Source organism: Rutilus rutilus (genome assembly GCF_951802725.1).
Source record: "Rutilus rutilus genome assembly, chromosome: 19".
NCBI lineage: Eukaryota > Metazoa > Chordata > Actinopteri > Cypriniformes > Leuciscidae > Rutilus > Rutilus rutilus.
This window is the reverse complement of record NC_140232.1, coordinates 20,196,870-20,216,464: the sequence shown is the minus strand read 5'-3', so window position 1 is coordinate 20,216,464 and position 19,595 is coordinate 20,196,870. Positions and strand designations below refer to the sequence as shown.

Sequence of the window (19,595 nt, the reverse complement as noted above, 5' to 3'; positions counted from 1 at the left end):
ATGGGAGGCCAGCTGTAGCCATACCTTTCCTATTTTGATTCCCACAGAATAATTCCTTTGTCTTCTCGATGTTCAATTGTAGATGCCTGTTGTGAAACCATTGTACAAGACTTTTAATATGGCCTACTCAAAATAGGTTGAACAATTTATGTCTGTTTGGCAAGAAATTAAAACCAAGTCATCAGCGTATTTGATTAAAGTGAGATCATCCCTGTTACATTGAAGTTCGTTGGTATAAACAGAAAAAAGCAAAGGGGATAATACACATCCCTGTATTATCACGTCCTTCGGATGAAACGTAAAACCGAGGTCCTGACTCTCTGTGGTCATTAAAAATCCCATGGCATTTCTCGTAAAGAGTAGGGGTGTAACCTGTCCTGGCCACATTCCACCCATTGGCCCTTACCAATCATGGCCTCCTAATAATGCCCTTACATTGAATTGGCTCTATCACTCTCTCTCCTCTCTCCACCTATAGCTGGTGTGTGGTGAGCGCACTGGCGCCGTTGTACTGTGGCTGCCGTGGCATCATCCAAGTGGATGGTGGTGGTTTAGGAGAGATCCCCTGATATGATTGTAAAGCGAAATGATTGTAAAGCGAAAGTACATGAAAGCGCTATATAAATGCCTCATTCTATTCTATAACCCTGAATTTAAGACTATACAATCAGATAGTCCCCTGCCAAAAGTCGTCTTCAAGTCCAGTAAGTTTAAAGATGATTTAAAAATTCTGTTTGAAACCTGTGCCCTTCTCAAAATTAGATAGATAGATAGATAGATACTACATGCTACAAATATAAATATATGATAGAACTTAAATAAAAACAAGTTTACAAAATGGATAAGGCTCAACCCCCCTCTAACATCTAATCTATCAGAGTGAATCTTAAGAGTTGAGTTAAAGCTGTACTATTGTTGCTCTATTGTTATGCATGAACCCTCCATTCATCATGAACTGACCGCTGGTGTGTGAAAGCACGACCTGTTTTGTTGACGGACAACCGTTAGTTAATCCTATTCAGGAACTTTCCCTTTCAAATCACCACACATACTTCAGTGCCTTGACTTGTAGTCCCGGCTGCTCCTTCGCCTGTGCGCAGAGGCTGTAATGTCATCTGAATATGTAATCTAATCAGAGGTGTATCAGAGACGTTAGAGAAGAGGAATAGTAACTTATATTTAGTGCTGTTCATACCGCACGACTGACCAAAACCAACGCGGGAAAAAAAACAAAGCTAATTTTAACGGTCTCTCAGCGGGCAGCGACATGAATTAGATGGAGTTTTAATTAATCAACCTGCGTTTAGTTTTAACATTATTTACATTTTGTAACTCAGCAGTTATGGGTGAAGAGAGAGCGGAACTCGGCGACATGGATAGTAACAGTAACCTTCGGCGTCTAAAACATGAACTGGTGAGATTTTCCTGATCTTTTTCTACCTCTTTCTTCATCTACTTTTACAGCACGTGTGTTTTTACTACACGAATCTTCTCAGATATGGGCGGATATTATTTGTTATGAGCCCGCGTTTTTATTTTTTATTACACACAATTTTATGCGCGTTTCTCAGACGCAGTTCCTCCACCCTGTGCATTGATGTTTATCCAATTCCAATCCTGCTGTTGGCCGATGGCCGTGCTTGTGCTTTAGAGAAACACAAAAAGTGCAACCAACCACCTGATTGGAAGCGGTTATTTGAAAATGAGGTCGCTGATTGGCTGGCACTCGCCCTTCTGTAATGATTTAAAATGTGAGTGCTGATTTATTTTATGCTGCTGCCTGTCATTGCTGCTTCAGATTTAAACGACCTCTACCATTGCGGCAAAAAAGTGCTTACCCACTAATACCTAGTAGTATTATAACACTACAGATCAATTTCATGAGATGTTGAAATAGTTTAAATGCACTGTGTGCATCCATAAAGCTGCAATAAGGCTACCACATAGGAAAGAAAAATCAACAATATAGTTATGTGATTAGTCCCAGTTAGTCTTGCACAGTAGGCCTACACGTAGCAAGGTTTTTAATAAAATAAAGATAGAATAAAAATACAATTGTAAGTGTTAGTGGGTCAAGTGTTGAAACAGATGTGTCTATTTACCGTTTATTGAAAGTGGCTAAAGGTTGAGTTAGGCATATGAGATGTGTAAGCTATTTTTTGTGACACTGCTTAGCTAACTAATCAGCCAATTGTGTCGATGTTATAATACTACATTATATTACTGTTGTTATTAATATATCCCAGTAATAGTGCCACATGTGACGGGGTGGGTTGTACACTCTGCAGTTATGCATTTTGGTTGACTATAGGCCCATATCTTTTGGGCTTGTTATTTGTTCCCTATTAGGTGAAGTGACAACTTATTTCAGTCTCCAAATGTACATTATCCAGACGCATAGTAAAAAATTTCACTTTCTCAGCTACCCAGCCACGCCGCCACACACATTGAGATCAGCTCCGACACGTCACTGTGGCTTGTAACGTCTAATATCTAATGCCTAATGCCTAATGCCTATATACTATAGGACTTTAATCAGACGCCTGACAAGCGTATACATGTAAATTCTCCTCTCAGTTAGCTAAGATATCCACTTATTTGTCAGCTCTCACACGTGTCTCACATGCCTTCTCTTCTCAAATTTGATTTGATTTATTTTCATTATTTATTTTCATTATTTATTTATGTTAATTTAAATAACCTTTATGTGTACGATAGCGACTGAAAATAAAGAGAAAAATGAATTAGAGAAAATAGGTGCTTTCTAGATGAAGAAACAGGGCTACAAGGATGTTACTCACAACCATCAATCATTTGTTGGTGTTGTCAGTGATGTCTGATTAATGCTGCTGTCTGTCTGGGCACATCCCAAAGGAAACTGACACAGGACAGGAGAGGCCAGTGACATCACACAATGAGAAAAAGGACCTACGGCTAAATCTGGTGAAACACAGAACATGCCATAACTAGCAAATCACATAAAAGTGATTATGACAATAAATAACCTCTGTAAACTTTAAAAACTGAATTTATCATATAAAAGTGACATTTATAATGACATTAATGGCTCTACTGCCCACATAACCAGCTGTATGTATAGGCTATATAACATCCTATTTGAATATCTAAATTAAATTTAAAGGAATGTTTCAGGTCAAATACAGGTTAAGCTCTATGTTTCCTCACACCTGCATTTATGACCAACTCAGTAAAATACATGCCTCAGCTGTCCATGACTCACAGTCTAGTCACTTCACCCACATGCCTGTTAGCTCCTACATCTCCCATCATGCCTTGGGATGCAATGTTGCTGTAGAATAGCATCAGTAGTGCTGCTGTGCTCAGACTGACTGGTGATCGATCACACTTGTAAGGCAGAGAAGGAACAGAAAACAGAGAGTGAGACGAGAGAAGGAAAGGCTGCGAAGGTAAGATTACGGGTTTTATTTGGCGATAGAAGAAAAAGGGTGTTTTAGGGCATTTAATGGAATTAGTTTGAATGTATTTAATAACTGAAATAAACAACTAAACAAAGACTGCAATGCATACAGTATGGCCATTTTATATTAACGACCTTTAAAGATATATATTATTCCTTTATGTCAAGATCACTTTAACATATACACATTTATCCCCCCAAAAAGAAACACAATAGAAAAATGTATCCAAACATTTCTATCCTTAATTTTCATCGGGCATTTTTGCATGCATCTCTTGTACGTTTTGTATTATTAATATATATGTATGTATATATATATATATATATATATATATATTACTATTATTATCAATGTTGAAAACAGTTGTGCTGCTTAAAATGTTTGTGGAAACTGATACTTTTTTTTGATGAATAGAAAGCTCAAAGGAACAGCATTTATTTTAAGTAGATTTTTATAATAACAATGTAAAAGTCTTTAATGTCACTTCTGATCAATTTAATTCATCCTTGCTGAAAAAAAAAAAAAACTGACTGCAAACTATAGAAAGGTAGTGTATCAAAGCATCTTTACAGAAAATAATCCCTCAAAGCTCCCGGTAAGCAATTCAACTGCTTTTGTGGCAAGGGGAAAAAAACATCGGCATTCTCTTCAGCAGATGCTGAGCCAGGTATCAGTGATGGCACACTGGGCAGAAATTGCAGACAGTTTGATGAAATATAGATTTTTTGATAATTACTGTGAAGTCATTGTTATTCATGAGTCACAACAGATTTAATTTATTGTTGCTTCATTATGTCGTAGTAATTGCTCTCTTGCTTTCTTCCCTTTCCCATTATAGGATTCTTTGTGGCAGCAGTCAGATGAGGGTCTCCACGCTCAGATGAATTCTGTGATCGGTGCTCTCCAGGAGCTCAAACTCTTGCAGGTCCAAACTGCGCTGGAGGAGCTGGAGTTATCTAGCAAAACCAGCCAGTCCTCTCCATACACCAACTCGATGCTCGATCATATAAATCACAGTTCAAGAAAAACCCACCTGGACCGAACACGGAATCCAGAAGAAATTCTTCCACAAGAATGTTTCAAGACTGAGCTTACCATGGAAACATCTTTGTTCCTCACTAGCTCTCCAGCAGAGACCCGCCATATTCCAAGGTTATACGAACCCAGGAAGGTTCACAGAGGAAGTCTAAGCACTTCTTCCTCTTTTTCCTCTCAGGAAGACACAACCGACAGCCATTTCTCCGCTTACGATTTTGACGACTCCAGCGATTGGACAGCCTCACTGATGAACCACAGCAGAAACAGACAGCCATTGGTGTTGGGAGACAATGTTTTCGCTGATTTGGTCGGGAATTGGCTGGATCTGCCGGATGTTGGAGGCCAGACTGTAGGTGAGATGCAGAATGACTCGAGTCTCAAAGACACAGTTTTGGAGTCATCATCTAGCAGTCACTCTCAAGATCTCTCCAGGAAAACCTCACTAACCACTAGCATGTTTAAACGGGTCCTACGGCGCGTTCGACCACGGCACCACCATGAAAGCGAAGGAATGGACGTCCGTAAACAACCAAAGATCACATACAGAAAGCCAAAATCAGATGTCAGCAAGCCATTCTGGGGGAGAACAAGAGGACTGAAGAAGAAAACCACGCCCACTCAGGAAGAGGGTGTGGCCTATCAGGGCTCAGGGGGATGGGCAGAGATTGAAGAGAAGCATCCACCTGTGTATGATTACAGCTCAGCTATGTGGGTTTAAATGACTCATATATGGAAGAGATTCTGTATGGAAGAGAATTACACACAATTGGAATTACACACACAATTGCACAGAGTCACAAAAAAGAAAAAGAAAAACTAAGTAGTCTAAGCAAAGCAACAAAAAGAAATACTGTAAACAATAAACCCAAAATGAATAGCAACATCTGAATTCAAAATCCATTCATTTGATCACTTATTTATTCATTGTATAACTAAATGTAAAGCAAACTGTTAAAGTTGTGATAAACACCATTGCTACAGATCTGCTTTCTGCTCACTGATCAGAATATATATATATTATATAATACCTCTATTATATATGTGTACTGTTTCCATGACACACCCCTTTCACCGCCACAACTCGGCATCTCATGTATCATCTAGAAATCAGTGTTTCTTACTTGTAAATGTCTCTGCTCAGTTATTCATGTGCTGAGAACTCATAATTATGATATTTCTGACTCAACTTGAAGGGCTCATGAGTTTCTGAGCAATTAAAAAAAAAAGGTGTTGAGGTACGATAGTCCTTCTCCCTCAAGTGAGAGGAGAAGTACTCAACAATTAATTCCAAAGATATGTTAGGTAAACAGTTCTGGGATGTGTGTGTGTTGGAGACGTGAGTATGGCAGAGCAAAGAAAACAGAAAAATATTAAATCATAAGCTGCTGTTTCTATTAGTAGGTCCCTTGAGAGTCTATCCTGTTTCTGCTGATGTTCGTTTCCTTGTGTTTAGGTTTAGGAGGATGCCTAACTGTCAATCAGTCTATGAAAAAGTCCTTATTGGTGCATTTTTTCACAACTGTCTTGCATAAAAAAGCTTTGCAAGCATAAAGCTGTTTTGTGTGGGACAGAAAAACTGTGCAATGATGCTAAATTGCTATGCAAAAATGAAAAAAATGCAAATGCCTGTCTGTTTTATCTGCACCTTCATATTCTCTTCTCTCTATATATAAAACACATGGATCTGGGTCCTGCAATAATCTATATACCTGATCTTGAATCTATTTTATACATGATGTGATGTGGGAAGCTGTTTTTTAAATAAATGAAAAATAAAATCAAGTTCCTGTACAAGTGAATTCCATGAAGTCTTACATCAGGAACATCTGCCTTTGTCATGACTTATTTCTTCACATTACTCTATGAATTAAGAAACACTAGTGCTGTTTTTCTGCATTTAATACAACATGTAGGCCTGGTTTCACAGACAGGATTTAGATTAAGCCAGGATTAGGCCATAGTTCAATTAGGACCCTAGCTTTTATAAACATTCCTTAGAAAAAAAACATTACTGGTGTACATCTTGAGACAAAACATTTAAGATATGCTAGTGCAAGTTGATTTCAATTAAAACAGCTCAAACTGGCATTTTAGTCTGGGACTAGGCTTAAGCCTTGTCTGTGAAACCAGTGGTATATTGTGCCACACATATAAATTCACTTATTGCATTCCCTATTTGTACGATTATTTTATAAAAGTGTAAGATAAGTGGAATTATTTGCATGGCTTAGTGATGTATCTTTATCTACAGTACATAAAGTGAGCCATGTATCTCTGCATGTTGGTGAGGAATGGCAATCTATAAATGCACATAAAACACCACATCAATATGAAATACATTTATTTAAATCAATGTCAAAAAAAGAAATCAAAGCACACATTACTTTAAAAACATTTCAAAAGCCAGCCAGACACTTTGCTTGAAATGTTCAACTAAACCATGGAGTAGAACAAAGAAAAAAAATGAAACATTTGTCACATCAAGACTGATTTAACTTGGCAAATGAAGTGTCAAGGACTGACTATTAATTATTGGTTTAGCGGTTATCGGAGGAGAAGTCATCTCTGCATTATAGATCTGATTTCATTCTTCTCCTGCTCAGGCACAAAACGGTTGATATTTATCCCAGGCTGAGCTACAGCCTACCGCAAAAGAAAATAAAGGGAAGAAAATATACTAAAAAAATGTTATCATTTAAAAGCTGGAAAATTAATGTAATTTTGATTGTGAAAAAAATGCAGTGGCTACAATATATCTTTATCTTCAAGATAGACAGATCCAATTTTCAAATTACCACCCTAAAGAAAAAACAACTTTTTTAATTTTCCACAATTTTTGTCAGATATAAAGAAATGAGTCAAAGTCACTCAGGAAAAATGTTTTGATGAATGAAGGACACAGCTTCTCTGTACAAATGGTTATTGATAGTCCAAACATGATGGGGAAAAAAACATTTCTGATCATTTTATAAACATGAACATGTTTTGAAATGTCCCCTTTCTTTATGTAGGCATTAAGAAAGTCCTGAACCCTCTCCCAGACTGTCTAACCCCTCTTTGCCACATCACAGACAGAGCTTTTGCTCCAGACACAGATCCTCATTGTAGAATCTCCTTCAGAAAAAAAAAAAAACAGTAAGCAAAGAGCAGGGGGGGGGGACATTTTCAAGACTGTACTGGAAGAAAAGGCAGAGGCTGCATCTCTTTTTCTGTCAAGTCTGTGTTTTAGTTGAGGAGTCTGTGGTGTTCTGCCTTATTGATTGTTTGGCCAATAACTGTAGAGAGGAACTGGAATGTTGGCCAGCTGGGCAACAGTTCTTCATTTCGGCAATCTGAAAAAGAAAGAGAAGAAGAAAATCATGACATCCGCCTCAACTAACCCCTTCAGCAAGCTCTTAGCTGGTAAACCAAAAAGTAAGTTCAGCATAAGAATAGATACAAGTCTTGCACCAAATGCAGAAATGTTTTTTAATGGTGCAAAAAACACCATTAAACCTAAAGTATACTTCGGCCGTCCACATGTAATTGTTTTTCATCAGGAGGGTCCCATAACACCCCATAAGAGACCAATATTAAAATTCTATACTATTAAATTAAATTTGATTTAAATGAGGTTAAAATAAAGCACTGAAAAACAATCAGTTTAAAGGCTACAAATTTAGGCATTACAGCGTTTTAATGTACAGTATGAAAAATGGATGTTTGAGATTTGCTAAAGATTACATTTAACAGTTAAATTATTACTGTTTGAGCATTAAATGACGGCAAATGTAATCTGAATGTAAAAACAGGATAAATGAGAATGTACAATTAAATATTCAATTTCAACAGATACAGATAAATAATTTTTAAAAACTTCCACTATATCATGGATGTAGAGTACTTAATGGTGCATGTACAAACTCCTAATGAATTTCTGATCAACTACCTGGCTCAGAGCTGCTGCAGTGATGCAGTTGTGTTACAGCAGGATGCAGTTTGACTTCTTTTTCGCTCTCTTCTTCTCCACCGGCGTCTTTCTGTTTATCTGTCTTACCAGGTCATAAAAGATCTGATATACACACAAAAAAGACTTATTAGAGAACTGGCATTGTGTACTTGGTACAAAAGTGTTTTTATCTTTCTCTGGATAAAGTGCGGTGAACTGTGTCTCACCTCGTTGACATTGATCTTTGATTTGGCAGAAGATTCTAGAAAGGCACAATTACTCCACTGACGAGCAAGATTCTGACCCTGCTCTTTCCCGACCACCCTCTCATCCTCTAAATCGCACTTATTTCCAACCAAGGTCATTGGCACCTAGACACAAATAAAGAGAGACATCCGATGAGTGTGTATACTGCGTTTGAATTTGGTTTAGCAGAAATCACACTCACTGACAGTTCAAAGAATTGTCATTGATTTTAAAATAGCATCGAACAGAAAACATCAGTGTCTTATATAAAGGCACAAAACATTCCCCATGTACAGCAGTACTCATGTTACATGAATTCATATATACACATCTGTTCAAATGTTTTGTTTTGAGAAATCAATACTTTTTATCAGCAATATCAAATTACATTTAAATGTTCTCAAAATGTTCTTTTGAACTTTCTATTCATGCAAGAATCATAAAAATTGTATCACAGTTCCACAAAAAAATATTAAGCAGCACAGCTGTTTTCAACAATGATAATAATCAATCAGCATATTATAATTATTTCTGAAAGATCATGTGACAATGAAGACTGGAGTAATGATCCTGAAAATTCAGCTTTGGCATCTACAATTTAAAATATAGCTGCAAGTAGCGATACGGGGCCAAAACAGCTGGTTCAGAAGTACAGGTGAAAATGACCTCAAAATGAACAGAAGTTCAGATGAGAATGAAAAAAACATAATTATTTCTAATCCAAGAGAAATAAAGATTAGTACAACGCTTGAATAATAAAGGAATCGAAATGACACAATATGTAAAAAAAAAAAATTCTAAAGACGTCCCACGCGGGACTCGAACATCACTATCTCTGGATCAGATGCCTGTCACTTATCTCGTTGCGCCACTGGGAAGAAGTGCATTCACCAAGATGCCGATAGTCCATAGTTCCAGAGAATCAACTCAAAATTAAGAATTTTTATATGCACCACATGTCTTATTTATTGAGTTCCCAGATAGACACCATGTCTGGAACTGAAGCAACTTTTGCACCACTTCTGGCCACAGTACCTCTTGCGGTCTGTGGCATGTGCCACACAGGATTCTAACCCACGACCTGAATGGTTCGGGGCTCGTGGCACGTGGTTTAGCAGCTTGCACCACTCAGTTGACGCTGACTTACCAAGGCTTCAGTGTAAGTATTAGCAAACAAAAGCATGTTAACCAGATTAGCATGCTAAGTAGGGCTGGGCGATAAAACGGTATCGGTATTTATCAATGGTACACCACTGTCGATAACGATATAAAACAAATTCTGATATAGCGCTGGATATTTTCATTAAAATGAAAAAGACCACCACAACGTTGTCCAACATCAAATGACAAATGTAATGAAAGCGGAACGAAACTGCGCTGCTCATATTTGCTTCACGGACCGTTTATCAGTTTGGAGTGCAGCGCGAGCCGATCTTGATCAAGCGACACTGTTACTACAAAGCGCTAAGAGATCCAGTAAAGAAAGCATTTGAATTTGCCACAGAAGTAATAACATCGCTGCGACATCTAGTGAGAAGCATTCAAAATGATCTGTTTAAGTAAACATAACCAAAATAATCACCATGTATTTAATGTAGTAACATTAACTGTAACCACGGAAGTTTGGCAGGAATAGTAAAATGCTTTCAAGTACATCACACATCTTTTTCCAGCACTTCAAAACTCAAATATTATCGTATTTAAATGTTATTTTTAATGTGATGACCAAAACATTATTTGTTCATCCTTCAAAGATTACCCCCATTTATAAAATTAAAACTTTCAAGATGTAGGAAAATCCACACTTATTTAAAAATAATTTCTTTAAATAAAAAAAATATAAAAAAATAAAATAAAAGGAAATTTCTCTGGCATTTCTTTCTTTTGGCTATATCGAAAACGTACCTAACCGTGACACCACTGTGTCGTTTCGAACCGAAACGTGAATTTTTTGCCACTTACTATAAGCAAAAATAGCCATTTTTTATATCTCTGGATCAGTAGGTGGCGCTGCGCCGAAACGCAGCAAGTCACCTCAGGTCATGCTTCTTATGACATGTACCAAGTTTGCTCTGAATACGATAAAGTGTTGTGGAGATACAGCCTTAAGTCTGTTTTCGCAAGCGATACGTAAAATTAGTTTGTGCAGTATTCGAGAACAGTTTGACGCATCAACTTGAATTCCGTCTAGGAGGAGTTCGAAAAGGTAGGTTTTTCAGAGAATTCAAAATGGCGGAAAGATTTCTCATTTGCATTCGAATCGGCTTGAGACAAACAATCAGAAGAAACAAAAAAATTGTTTCTAGCCTTTATGGTTCCAAAGTTATTAGCATAAACATGAGTGAAACTTTGGACAGTTGGTGGCGCTAGATGGATTGAGTTAGAGACTCCAAATTTGCTATGGTGACTGTTCAAACTGTCCTCTATCAGTGTGCCAAATTTCATAACTTTCCCGCAAGCGGTTCTATGGGCTGCCATAGACTTCCATACGGAAGAACAAGAATAACAACACCAACGATTTCAAGAGGTGCCTACGCACTTTCCTCCTAAATATATAAAAATATAAAACCACTATTTTAAATTGTAATAATATTGCACAATATTACGTTTTTTTACTGTATTTTTGATCAAGTAAATGAAGCCTTGGTGAGCACAAGAGATTTCTTTCAAAAAAAAAAAATTTTTTTTTTAATCTTCCTAACTTTAAACTTTTCAGCGGTAGTGTATATGCATGCTTAATTTGTTATTGTGATTTACATAAAGAACCGAAATTGTGCAAGCATGGAAAACCCAAAGAGCTTTAAATACAGAATGTGGGTGCAGTGGTAAAGTAGCGTAGTGTGCCACAGTGTGAAGGAAGCTTCTGCAAATGTCATGTGTGTCTCTGAGCTCTTGTGGTCTCAGTAAAATCAAAATAGTTTTATACCTTCTTTGTTTTGCCTTTGCTGGTTAATACTTGCTACGGCTGACATTAGCTGGGCTGTCAGGTTCATGATTTCTTTTCTTTTTTTTTACAAAATAAAGACGACATTAAAAATCACGATGATTTGCCAAAGCAAGCACCGAAAAATAATAATAATAATTTATTATAATGTGACTCACATCCTCTGTGTCCTTCACCCTCAAAATCTGCTCCCGTAGGTCCTGCAGGTCATTGAAGGTGGACTGTGCTGTGATGGAGTAAACCAGAGCAAAACCCTGACCATTCTTCATGTACAGGTCCCTCATCGCTGTGAACTGCTCCTGTAGGCAAATAATCAATAATCTATTGAGTTCGCATGGAAGACTAAGGCTAAGTTCACACTGTCAGTCCAAATCTGATTATTTGTGTATCCAATTGGAATCTGATCTAAAATTATTAACTGTCCACACTGTATATCGCCACTGTTCAGATACGATTTGTGTCAATGGCACTTTTCCATTTTCCGTAATATCTGCATTGGTTTCTAACAATGACGTTGCGTTGGCTGGTATACGCCAACAACAACAACCGCAACATGGAGGGGTTTGCAATACAGATGTTGTCCTATTTACAACATGAAAATGCGTAGCCGCAGTGCTTCTGAGGCAGCGGCAGAAATGTAGGATGCTGGAATGAGCGACTTTTTCCACGCTGTCGTCTCTGCCGTTTTCAAAACATGTTATATTGTCATATTCTGCTCATCCGGCACTTTGCAACAACACAACCTAGTCTGCAGCGACTTTCAGCATGTTTCCTATATCAACGTCCGAGCGTCACATAAACCACACGAAATCCAATCAGAGCAGTCAGAATGAAAAAGATTTCCAGAAATATGATTTGAATAGGTTTCAAACCACATATGGATGCAGCTTGAAACGGATTTGTAAAAATAGCTTTCGTTTGATTTTTCTGCCGTTCACACGTGCTATATCTGATCGGATTTCAATCGGATATGCTCAAAAATCTGATTTGGACTGACAGTCTGAACATAGCCTAATTAACTAATTGGCCGGAACAGTTCATGCATCATATTGAACTCACTGTGCCTGCAGTATCCAGGATCTCAAGCATACATTGCTGCCCATCAACCTCAACTTGCTAAAAAAAAAAAAAAAAAAAAAAAAAAAGACAGTGTCAAGTACTGTGTTAATGTATATTCCTATATAGAGTATTAGTTCAGCTATGCCACTTCACCCATACCAAAAAGGTTTACTTACCTTTCTATACGAGTCTTCTATTGTGGGGTCATATTTTTCAACAAATATTCCCTGTACAAACTGGACTGTCTATGTGAGGAAAAAAAAAAAGAATATCATTCAATCCAAATAAATACTATTGACTAGATTAAAAAACCCACAACAAATACAGTTCTAAACTGTATAAAATGCCCATATATAATACAACAATGATGTGTACACTTAAATAATCCTGAACTTACCAATGCAGACTTCCCAACGCCTCCAGAGCCCAAGACGACAAGCTTATATTCACGCATGCTGAGGCCTGTAGGATTAAATCACAGCACACACACACTCAAATCACTTATCAGTGCAATTGTCTGACGTGGTTAACACACTTGGTTACCAGATGAATAAACGTTAACCATATTTACACCACTTTTTCATAATCTGATTACTGCCAAACCATTATCATCGCCTTCTCTTTTTTGCCTAGATTGTTGAAAACTGTACTATACACGTTTTATGCATAAACATAAAAAAATTCAAAAATAATGTGCCCTCATAAATTAATCAAAAACATTCCCTCCCCAGCAACCTGTCACCCTGTCCGTTTCGCAGATATACGTCACACCCACAATAAAGAAGAAATCATGATCTCAACTTCCATTTCATGCCAACTTTAATTAGCATGCTTTAGTTATGCAGTTTGCATGGTAAAACACTCTTTGATATATTGCAATTTTAAATTAATTTCCTTTAAAGCACCATCACTACAGTCGTGCACATTCCCAGTAAATGTTTTAAAGGGCTATTTGAGATCATTCAGAGTTCACTTTAAATTCCACTATAATCACGGATGCATATGCATCCAACTGACCAAACAAACAGCTTATCTACTGCATGCAGATTCAACTGATGCTATGCTAATGCACCATTTCATTCAGCCTGAAGCAATTAACTCTACAAAAAGAGGCTAAATGCCAAACGTCAGATGAACAAACAGGAAAACAGGTCTCATCGAAAAACCTTTCACTAGTCTTTGCCATCATTGCTATAATCCCACCCTCCTAAAATCCCATCTTGTTCTGTAAATAAGCAAGTCAGTTACTGGCAGGTGATAAATGACCATGGAAGTTTGTTTGTGTATTGTCTTATGAGACAGTACACTTAAAGAGAAAGCAATATTTTCAGTGGTTGTGAATAACTTCTAGAAAAATATAAATAAAGACAAGCCCTGTGTGTGAATTCAAAAATATCCACATCTCTTCCAGTCATTCCACTCAAAGTGAATCACTATAAGCAATAAAAAGGCATAAACAAGATATGAGATTGCATATTCTTCAGACCAGTAAATAATACAAATCTACTAGTTTACCGGACTAAGTTCCTATACCTTTAAAAAGAGATGAATCCAAATAAATATACAGATAGAACTGAAACAGGTGTAAATGTGGAATAACCTATGCCGAGTGTCTCCACTCGACAATTGAATACAATTATAATGTAACCAGGACTGTTTTGTTATCTTAACATGCAGCTCTTATAGCTGTAGGACTGTAGACTGCATGAAACATTCCTTTACACTAACAGCTGTAATGTCATTTTGGTCACTTGTCGAATGAAGAATGCATACCCAGTGTGTAGCCTACACTAGGTGTTCATATGTGCATCAAAACGCAGTATAAACATAAACTCACAGAGTTTAACTAGTTAACAAGCACATAGTTGTAACGTATAAGCCGTAGAGATCAAATATTTCACCGTTAACATGCGGACAGGTGTGTGTGTGTGTGTATTTGTGTTTTCGTCTGCTCGCAGGAAAGACCGCGGCCTGTTAACGCAGCGCTGTTTCCTATGAATTCTACAGGGCAGCGGCGCTGCTGTGCGGGTTGATTCTGCTCAGTTACCCGGCCTGAGCCTCATTAGCTCACGCTAGCACGTTAGCATAGTCGTTACGCGAGGTTTCGTTCAGCGACTTTCCTCCAAAACCCGGCACTCTCTGTACAGTACTAATAAGCAACTGTCCGTGCCGGGTCGCGGTGTTTCGGGGTTCGTTAACAGTTCACTCACCGTGTCCCACAGCTCGAGTAGCATGCAGGATAACACTGTCGCGCAATCACAGACAGACTCCCGTCACGCCCGCGGATGCAAACGTCACTGCAGCGCGCGGAATGCTGACCTGACACAGCCACGAACGGGTTAAAGAGACAGCGTTAATGAAAGGTACTTAATCTGATACAAATTTCTGTGTGTGTGAGTGAGTGCAATCTCTATAAAGTCATCTGTAAAAATCCTTGTTTATACATTTTGAACAGCTGCATAGACATGTGTTGGTCAAAAGGTTTGAGAAGGTTTAGAAACCTTGAGCTATGAGATAAAATTTTACTGAGCATGCGCGGGGGGGAAAAATCAGACAATATTAAGAGTCTTTCCTATGAGCTCAAAAGTGACCAGTACAGCAGAAGAACCTGGACTGTAGCCTAACAAGTCATCAAAAATCCCACTTGCTAATCCTGGAATCACCAAACTGATGACTCAGTGCTCTTAATTTAGACATAGCCTACTAAATTAGGCTATGAGCGACCACACAGATTTCCATTCAAAGTCAAGGGATAGTTAGTCACTTATTTGGTTTGCAACTGATGGGCATGAACATTTGCAAAATGTTCCACCTTTGACCACATGCACCACAAATGCTCTGCAAACAGTGTCAAAACTAAACAACAGAGTGACTGATGTGCCAGCCAGGAAATGGTGATGTGCCAGCCAGGAAATGGTGAAGTACCGTTCATAAGGCCTGGGCATCATACTTACAAATGGCTAAAGTTACACTGCAGACAATATACTTTTTATTGTTTTTACTGAGATGATTACAAAAATGATGTTATACAGATAAAAAGCGAGACGTGATGAAGATGCTGCTGCTCGTGAGATTAACTCAGGCCAAACTTTGGAGAATAGAAAATATTCAATGAAACATTTCAGAATGACCCTGTTCTTGAGTCATCACAGTAATGTACAGCTGAATATAATAATGAAGAACTGTCTCCTTTAGGTGGATCATCCAAAATATACACCACTATTGTTTCTTCACAGGGGTAACAGACATCGTCCACAGTCTGGCAGAGAGAAAAAGGGAACAACAGGAGTTCATATACAGTAAAGATTTTATAAGTGAGTGTATATTTACAACTTTTAAGACTTTCAAAGCAATAACTCAAATGTACTCATGAGTGCTATGCTGATAATTTTTCATATCTTTTTGCTTTTGATAAATCAATCAGATAAATTTGTTTTGTTGCGCAAAAGAGAGGTTTCCATACCTGGTTGAATTCTGCTGGATCTTGAACTGTATTTTCAATAGTGTGAGGTTTCAAAGCATCGACATGTGAATAATACAAATAATGTTAGATTGCATTATTGACTTAAAGAAAAATAAAGACCTGAGGAATATAAGATTTCATCACAGTATGAAGTTTGGAAGCATCATAAACATGGCATATTAATGCTTGAGGTTATTTAATTTACTTTTTTTAAGTCTTTCATTACTATCAGCTTTCTACTATTATTATTACATTGATGCAGTTGAAGTCTTAAAGTGCTTGTGATCGTACATCTGAACTTTGCATCTGATCTTTTCCTGTAGATAAACACTAAAGCCACAAGAATCCAGAAAACGAGGAATGACAAAACACCTGCACAAACCGCTGGCACATCTACAGGAATAATAAGAACAAGATTATATAATTACTACAGTATTTCATGTTGCTGTAATATGTGTGCCGTGACCAGTAAGCTAGTGTAAGGACAATAAATAAATAAATTACCAAATAACAAATGACCAATAAATGACTGTTATTGTAAGAATTCTTACAGCAACAACTAACAATATATTAAAAAAAAGAGTTACCAGAGCTGTTGATTAAAGGAGTGGAACCTGATGATGGGACTGTTAGTGGTAACAGTTCATATGAGTGAGAATTTTCTGTGAGACAAAATCACAGTATTGTTTGTTAATAGAGTCCAATTGTTTTTATTTAAGGCAACCCCAGGTGAATATAGGGTAAAATATAGGGATAGATATCACCATACTTCCCCAGTTGATTGATTACATTAAGAATTGCAAACTTTTTTCTATTACAAGTTTTCTGAAATATGTTTAAATATGCAAATGATGCATTATCTTATTAAATATGCACTAATTTGCATACATTTCAAGAACAAAAATCTGAACATTGGATAAAGCCAAGTTCAAAAATTTAATTTTTTGACATTTTAAGAGTCAAAGGTTTTTACAGAGGGGATTTTGGGTATCTCTTTTTATCACCCAATAATAATAAAAAAAATACTGTCAACAGCCGGAAAATAATACAATTTCACCATTATCAGGAATAAAATGTTGTATAAAAGCAGGCAAATTATATATGAACAAACCCCTCTGTAAAAAAAACCCTTCAGAATATAGATAGGAATATAACTGTAAAGTTTGGTGTACGTAAGTGCTAGATTTCTAAGCAAAAAACTCATTTTGAGAAAATGGCCTTTAAATATATTTACTTTAATTGAAATCTACAGAAGCAAATACATAACATGCTATAAAAGATATACTTAAAGGTGTATTTTGGATGTTTTCTTTCCACAAGTCTAAAAAATAACACTTTATAAAAAGCCCAAAATCTCAAAATTGACAGATGCATGAAAATGTTATTGCCTTGAATGCATGTTATTGCCTTTATGTCTCACCTTAAGAACAAACTACACTTTTTAAAACTCAAAATTAATCAAATAGAAAATATTTTTTCAAATTACAATACTAGTGATTTTAGATGAAATGTCAGTATTATATTTATATTTTTTGCTGACTGGATTAACTTTTACCTTTAGAGGTGAGTGTTGTTGTTGTCCATGCAGATGTAGTTGTAGATGTAGTTGTAGATGTAGTTGTAGATGTAGTTGTAATTGTCTTTTCAGAGGTGTGTGAAGGTCTGTTCACAGGAGCTGCTGAAAATAAAACGGAAAAAGGACTTTAATAAACATTTTGTAAAGCTATGTGAAATTATTTCAATAGGAAGACAAATGTATAGGCTATATTATATTCACAAACTGTTTGCATAAAAAACCACCTTGATGGACAGACAGATGAACTTTCTTCAATATGTCACTGAACCATTTGTCAACTCCACAGTAATAAACACCGGAGTCTTTGAGTCTGAGATCTCTGATGGTTACAGTGAAGATCCTGCTACTCACAGCATCAATCAAAGAGTATCTTCCATCAGAGACGACCTGATCAGTCTTTCCACTTTTAATCAAAACATGCTGTGATCCACAGGGATCACGGCAAAGGTACTTGGGTATATATCTGTAATCATCTGAATATGGACATGTGATCTCCACGTTTTCACCCACTGTTCCCTCAAAAACATCTCCAGACTTCATCAACACACCACTGAAAACTAGAGAAAACAGTCAAACTTTTCAGTTGAGTTAAACAGAGAACTGCAGAGAAATTACACTTTGTAAACTTTGCTAAACACAAAGCTCTCAAAATATCAAACTCAGTTACATTATGTGTTTTATAGTGATGAATTCAATGTGAAATTATCTGTATACATCTCTAAATATAATATTGTTATCACACAAAAAAAATATTATGCATGATTGGAAAGGCCATCAAACAGGAAATGGATGTAAAATGTAAAAAAAAAAAAGGAACATTACCTACAAAAAGACACAGAATCTTCATGAGAGTTTTCATTCTCCATAATTTCATATCCACCTCATAACTTTATGATTTATAAAGAAACTATTACGTTAAAACAAACAATAACCTAGGTGTAAAATCTGCTTACAGTTTCTCACACAGCAACTGCAGATGAACTTAACAGATGCCCCACCCTAAGAGAGAGAGAGAGAGAGAGAGAGAGAGAGAGAGAGAGAGAGAGAGAGAGAGAGAGAGAGAGAGAGAGCGAGAGAGAGACTTCTACCTACAAATGGATAAACCAATGACTATTATGCAGTGAAACTACAATTTAAACAATTAAAAAATAAGCAAACCTTTTTTTGTACTTGCTGTCACTCTCTCTTCCTTCTAAACAAGGAAGAGAGAGTGACAGCAAGTACAAAAAATCTGAATATGTACAGAAATTCTTATTTTCTGCTCATTTTTCAAATATGCAAAATAAAAGATGCAGTTAAACATAATATTGCACAGTACACATTTGAAATCAACACAAATCAATAAGTTAAATGTGTGTGTGTGTGTGTGTGTGTGTGTGTGTGTGTGTGTGTGTGTGTGTGTGTGTGTGTGTGTGTGTGTGTGTGTGTGTGTGTGTGTGTGTGTGTGTGTGTGTGTGTGTGACACTCAGATTAATTACAGTGCCTTGCGGAGATGAAGTTTGTGAAGTGAAACAGCCTCAATGCAACACCTAAGCTATTTCAGCGTGCACATCATGTATTCAAGAAAACACTAACTAAGAATGCACTAACTTAACACTCTAAACCTAACACATTTTTTTTACAACACACTAACTTAACACTCTAAATCCAAAACACGTTTTTACTCTGCTGATATCATATCACCATAGTTTAGTTAAACATTTGTACTGACATTTTATGGTTTAATATGCCTAATCAGGTTGTAGGCTACTCTTAACTACATTATAAACAGAAATAATGCACGTTCGAGTTGCCTTGTTGAGAAACTTAAATTTACATCAGTCATCAGTAGATCACACTTACCTTTAAGTTATATTACTCACCACTTTGTGCTTAATTAAGCAACCTCTCTGTGTCAAAGC

General features: G+C 36.9%; 3 protein-coding genes across 9 annotated transcripts; 1 reads left to right on the top strand and 2 right to left on the bottom strand.

The window, feature by feature from the left end:
- Positions 1 to 1,044: 1,044 nt before the first annotated feature.
- Positions 1,045 to 6,221, top strand: inka2 (inka box actin regulator 2). 2 transcript variants are annotated; one of them, XM_084388490.1, is made up of 2 exons: positions 1,045 to 1,414; positions 4,279 to 6,221. In XM_084388490.1, exons 1-2 carry the CDS (start codon positions 1,343 to 1,345, stop codon positions 5,194 to 5,196), a joined length of 990 nt encoding a protein of 329 aa, XP_084244616.1. In that variant the 5' UTR covers positions 1,045 to 1,342; the 3' UTR covers positions 5,197 to 6,221. The 2 variants fall into 2 exon arrangements, with proteins under 2 accessions (XP_084244616.1, XP_084244617.1); XM_084388491.1 differs by lacking the exon at positions 1,045 to 1,414 and adding an exon at positions 3,315 to 3,428.
- A 581-nt stretch (positions 6,222 to 6,802) lies between these two features.
- On the bottom strand, positions 6,803 to 14,996 carry rap1aa (RAP1A, member of RAS oncogene family a). The gene is made up of 8 exons (XM_084390051.1): positions 14,866 to 14,996; positions 13,053 to 13,117; positions 12,832 to 12,900; positions 12,656 to 12,712; positions 11,755 to 11,895; positions 8,634 to 8,777; positions 8,407 to 8,529; positions 6,803 to 7,810 (listed from the first exon to the last, which is right to left on the bottom strand). Exons 2-7 carry the CDS (start codon positions 13,107 to 13,109, stop codon positions 8,440 to 8,442), a joined length of 558 nt encoding a protein of 185 aa, XP_084246177.1. The 5' UTR covers positions 13,110 to 13,117; positions 14,866 to 14,996; the 3' UTR covers positions 6,803 to 7,810; positions 8,407 to 8,439.
- Positions 14,997 to 15,631: 635 nt separating this feature from the next.
- On the bottom strand, positions 15,632 to 18,688 carry LOC311278904 (CMRF-35-like molecule 4). 6 transcript variants are annotated; one of them, XM_084390045.1, is made up of 8 exons: positions 18,517 to 18,688; positions 17,919 to 18,251; positions 17,740 to 17,796; positions 17,674 to 17,703; positions 16,706 to 16,780; positions 16,371 to 16,511; positions 16,119 to 16,144; positions 15,632 to 15,914 (listed from the first exon to the last, which is right to left on the bottom strand). In XM_084390045.1, the coding sequence occupies exons 1-8, from the start codon at positions 18,566 to 18,568 to the stop codon at positions 15,777 to 15,779; spliced, it is 852 nt and encodes a 283-aa protein (XP_084246171.1). In that variant the 5' UTR covers positions 18,569 to 18,688; the 3' UTR covers positions 15,632 to 15,776. The 6 variants fall into 6 exon arrangements, with proteins under 6 accessions (XP_084246171.1, XP_084246173.1, XP_084246168.1 ...); XM_084390047.1 differs by having other exon boundaries at positions 17,740 to 17,793; XM_084390042.1 differs by having other exon boundaries at positions 17,674 to 17,796.
- Positions 18,689 to 19,595: the final 907 nt, after the last annotated feature.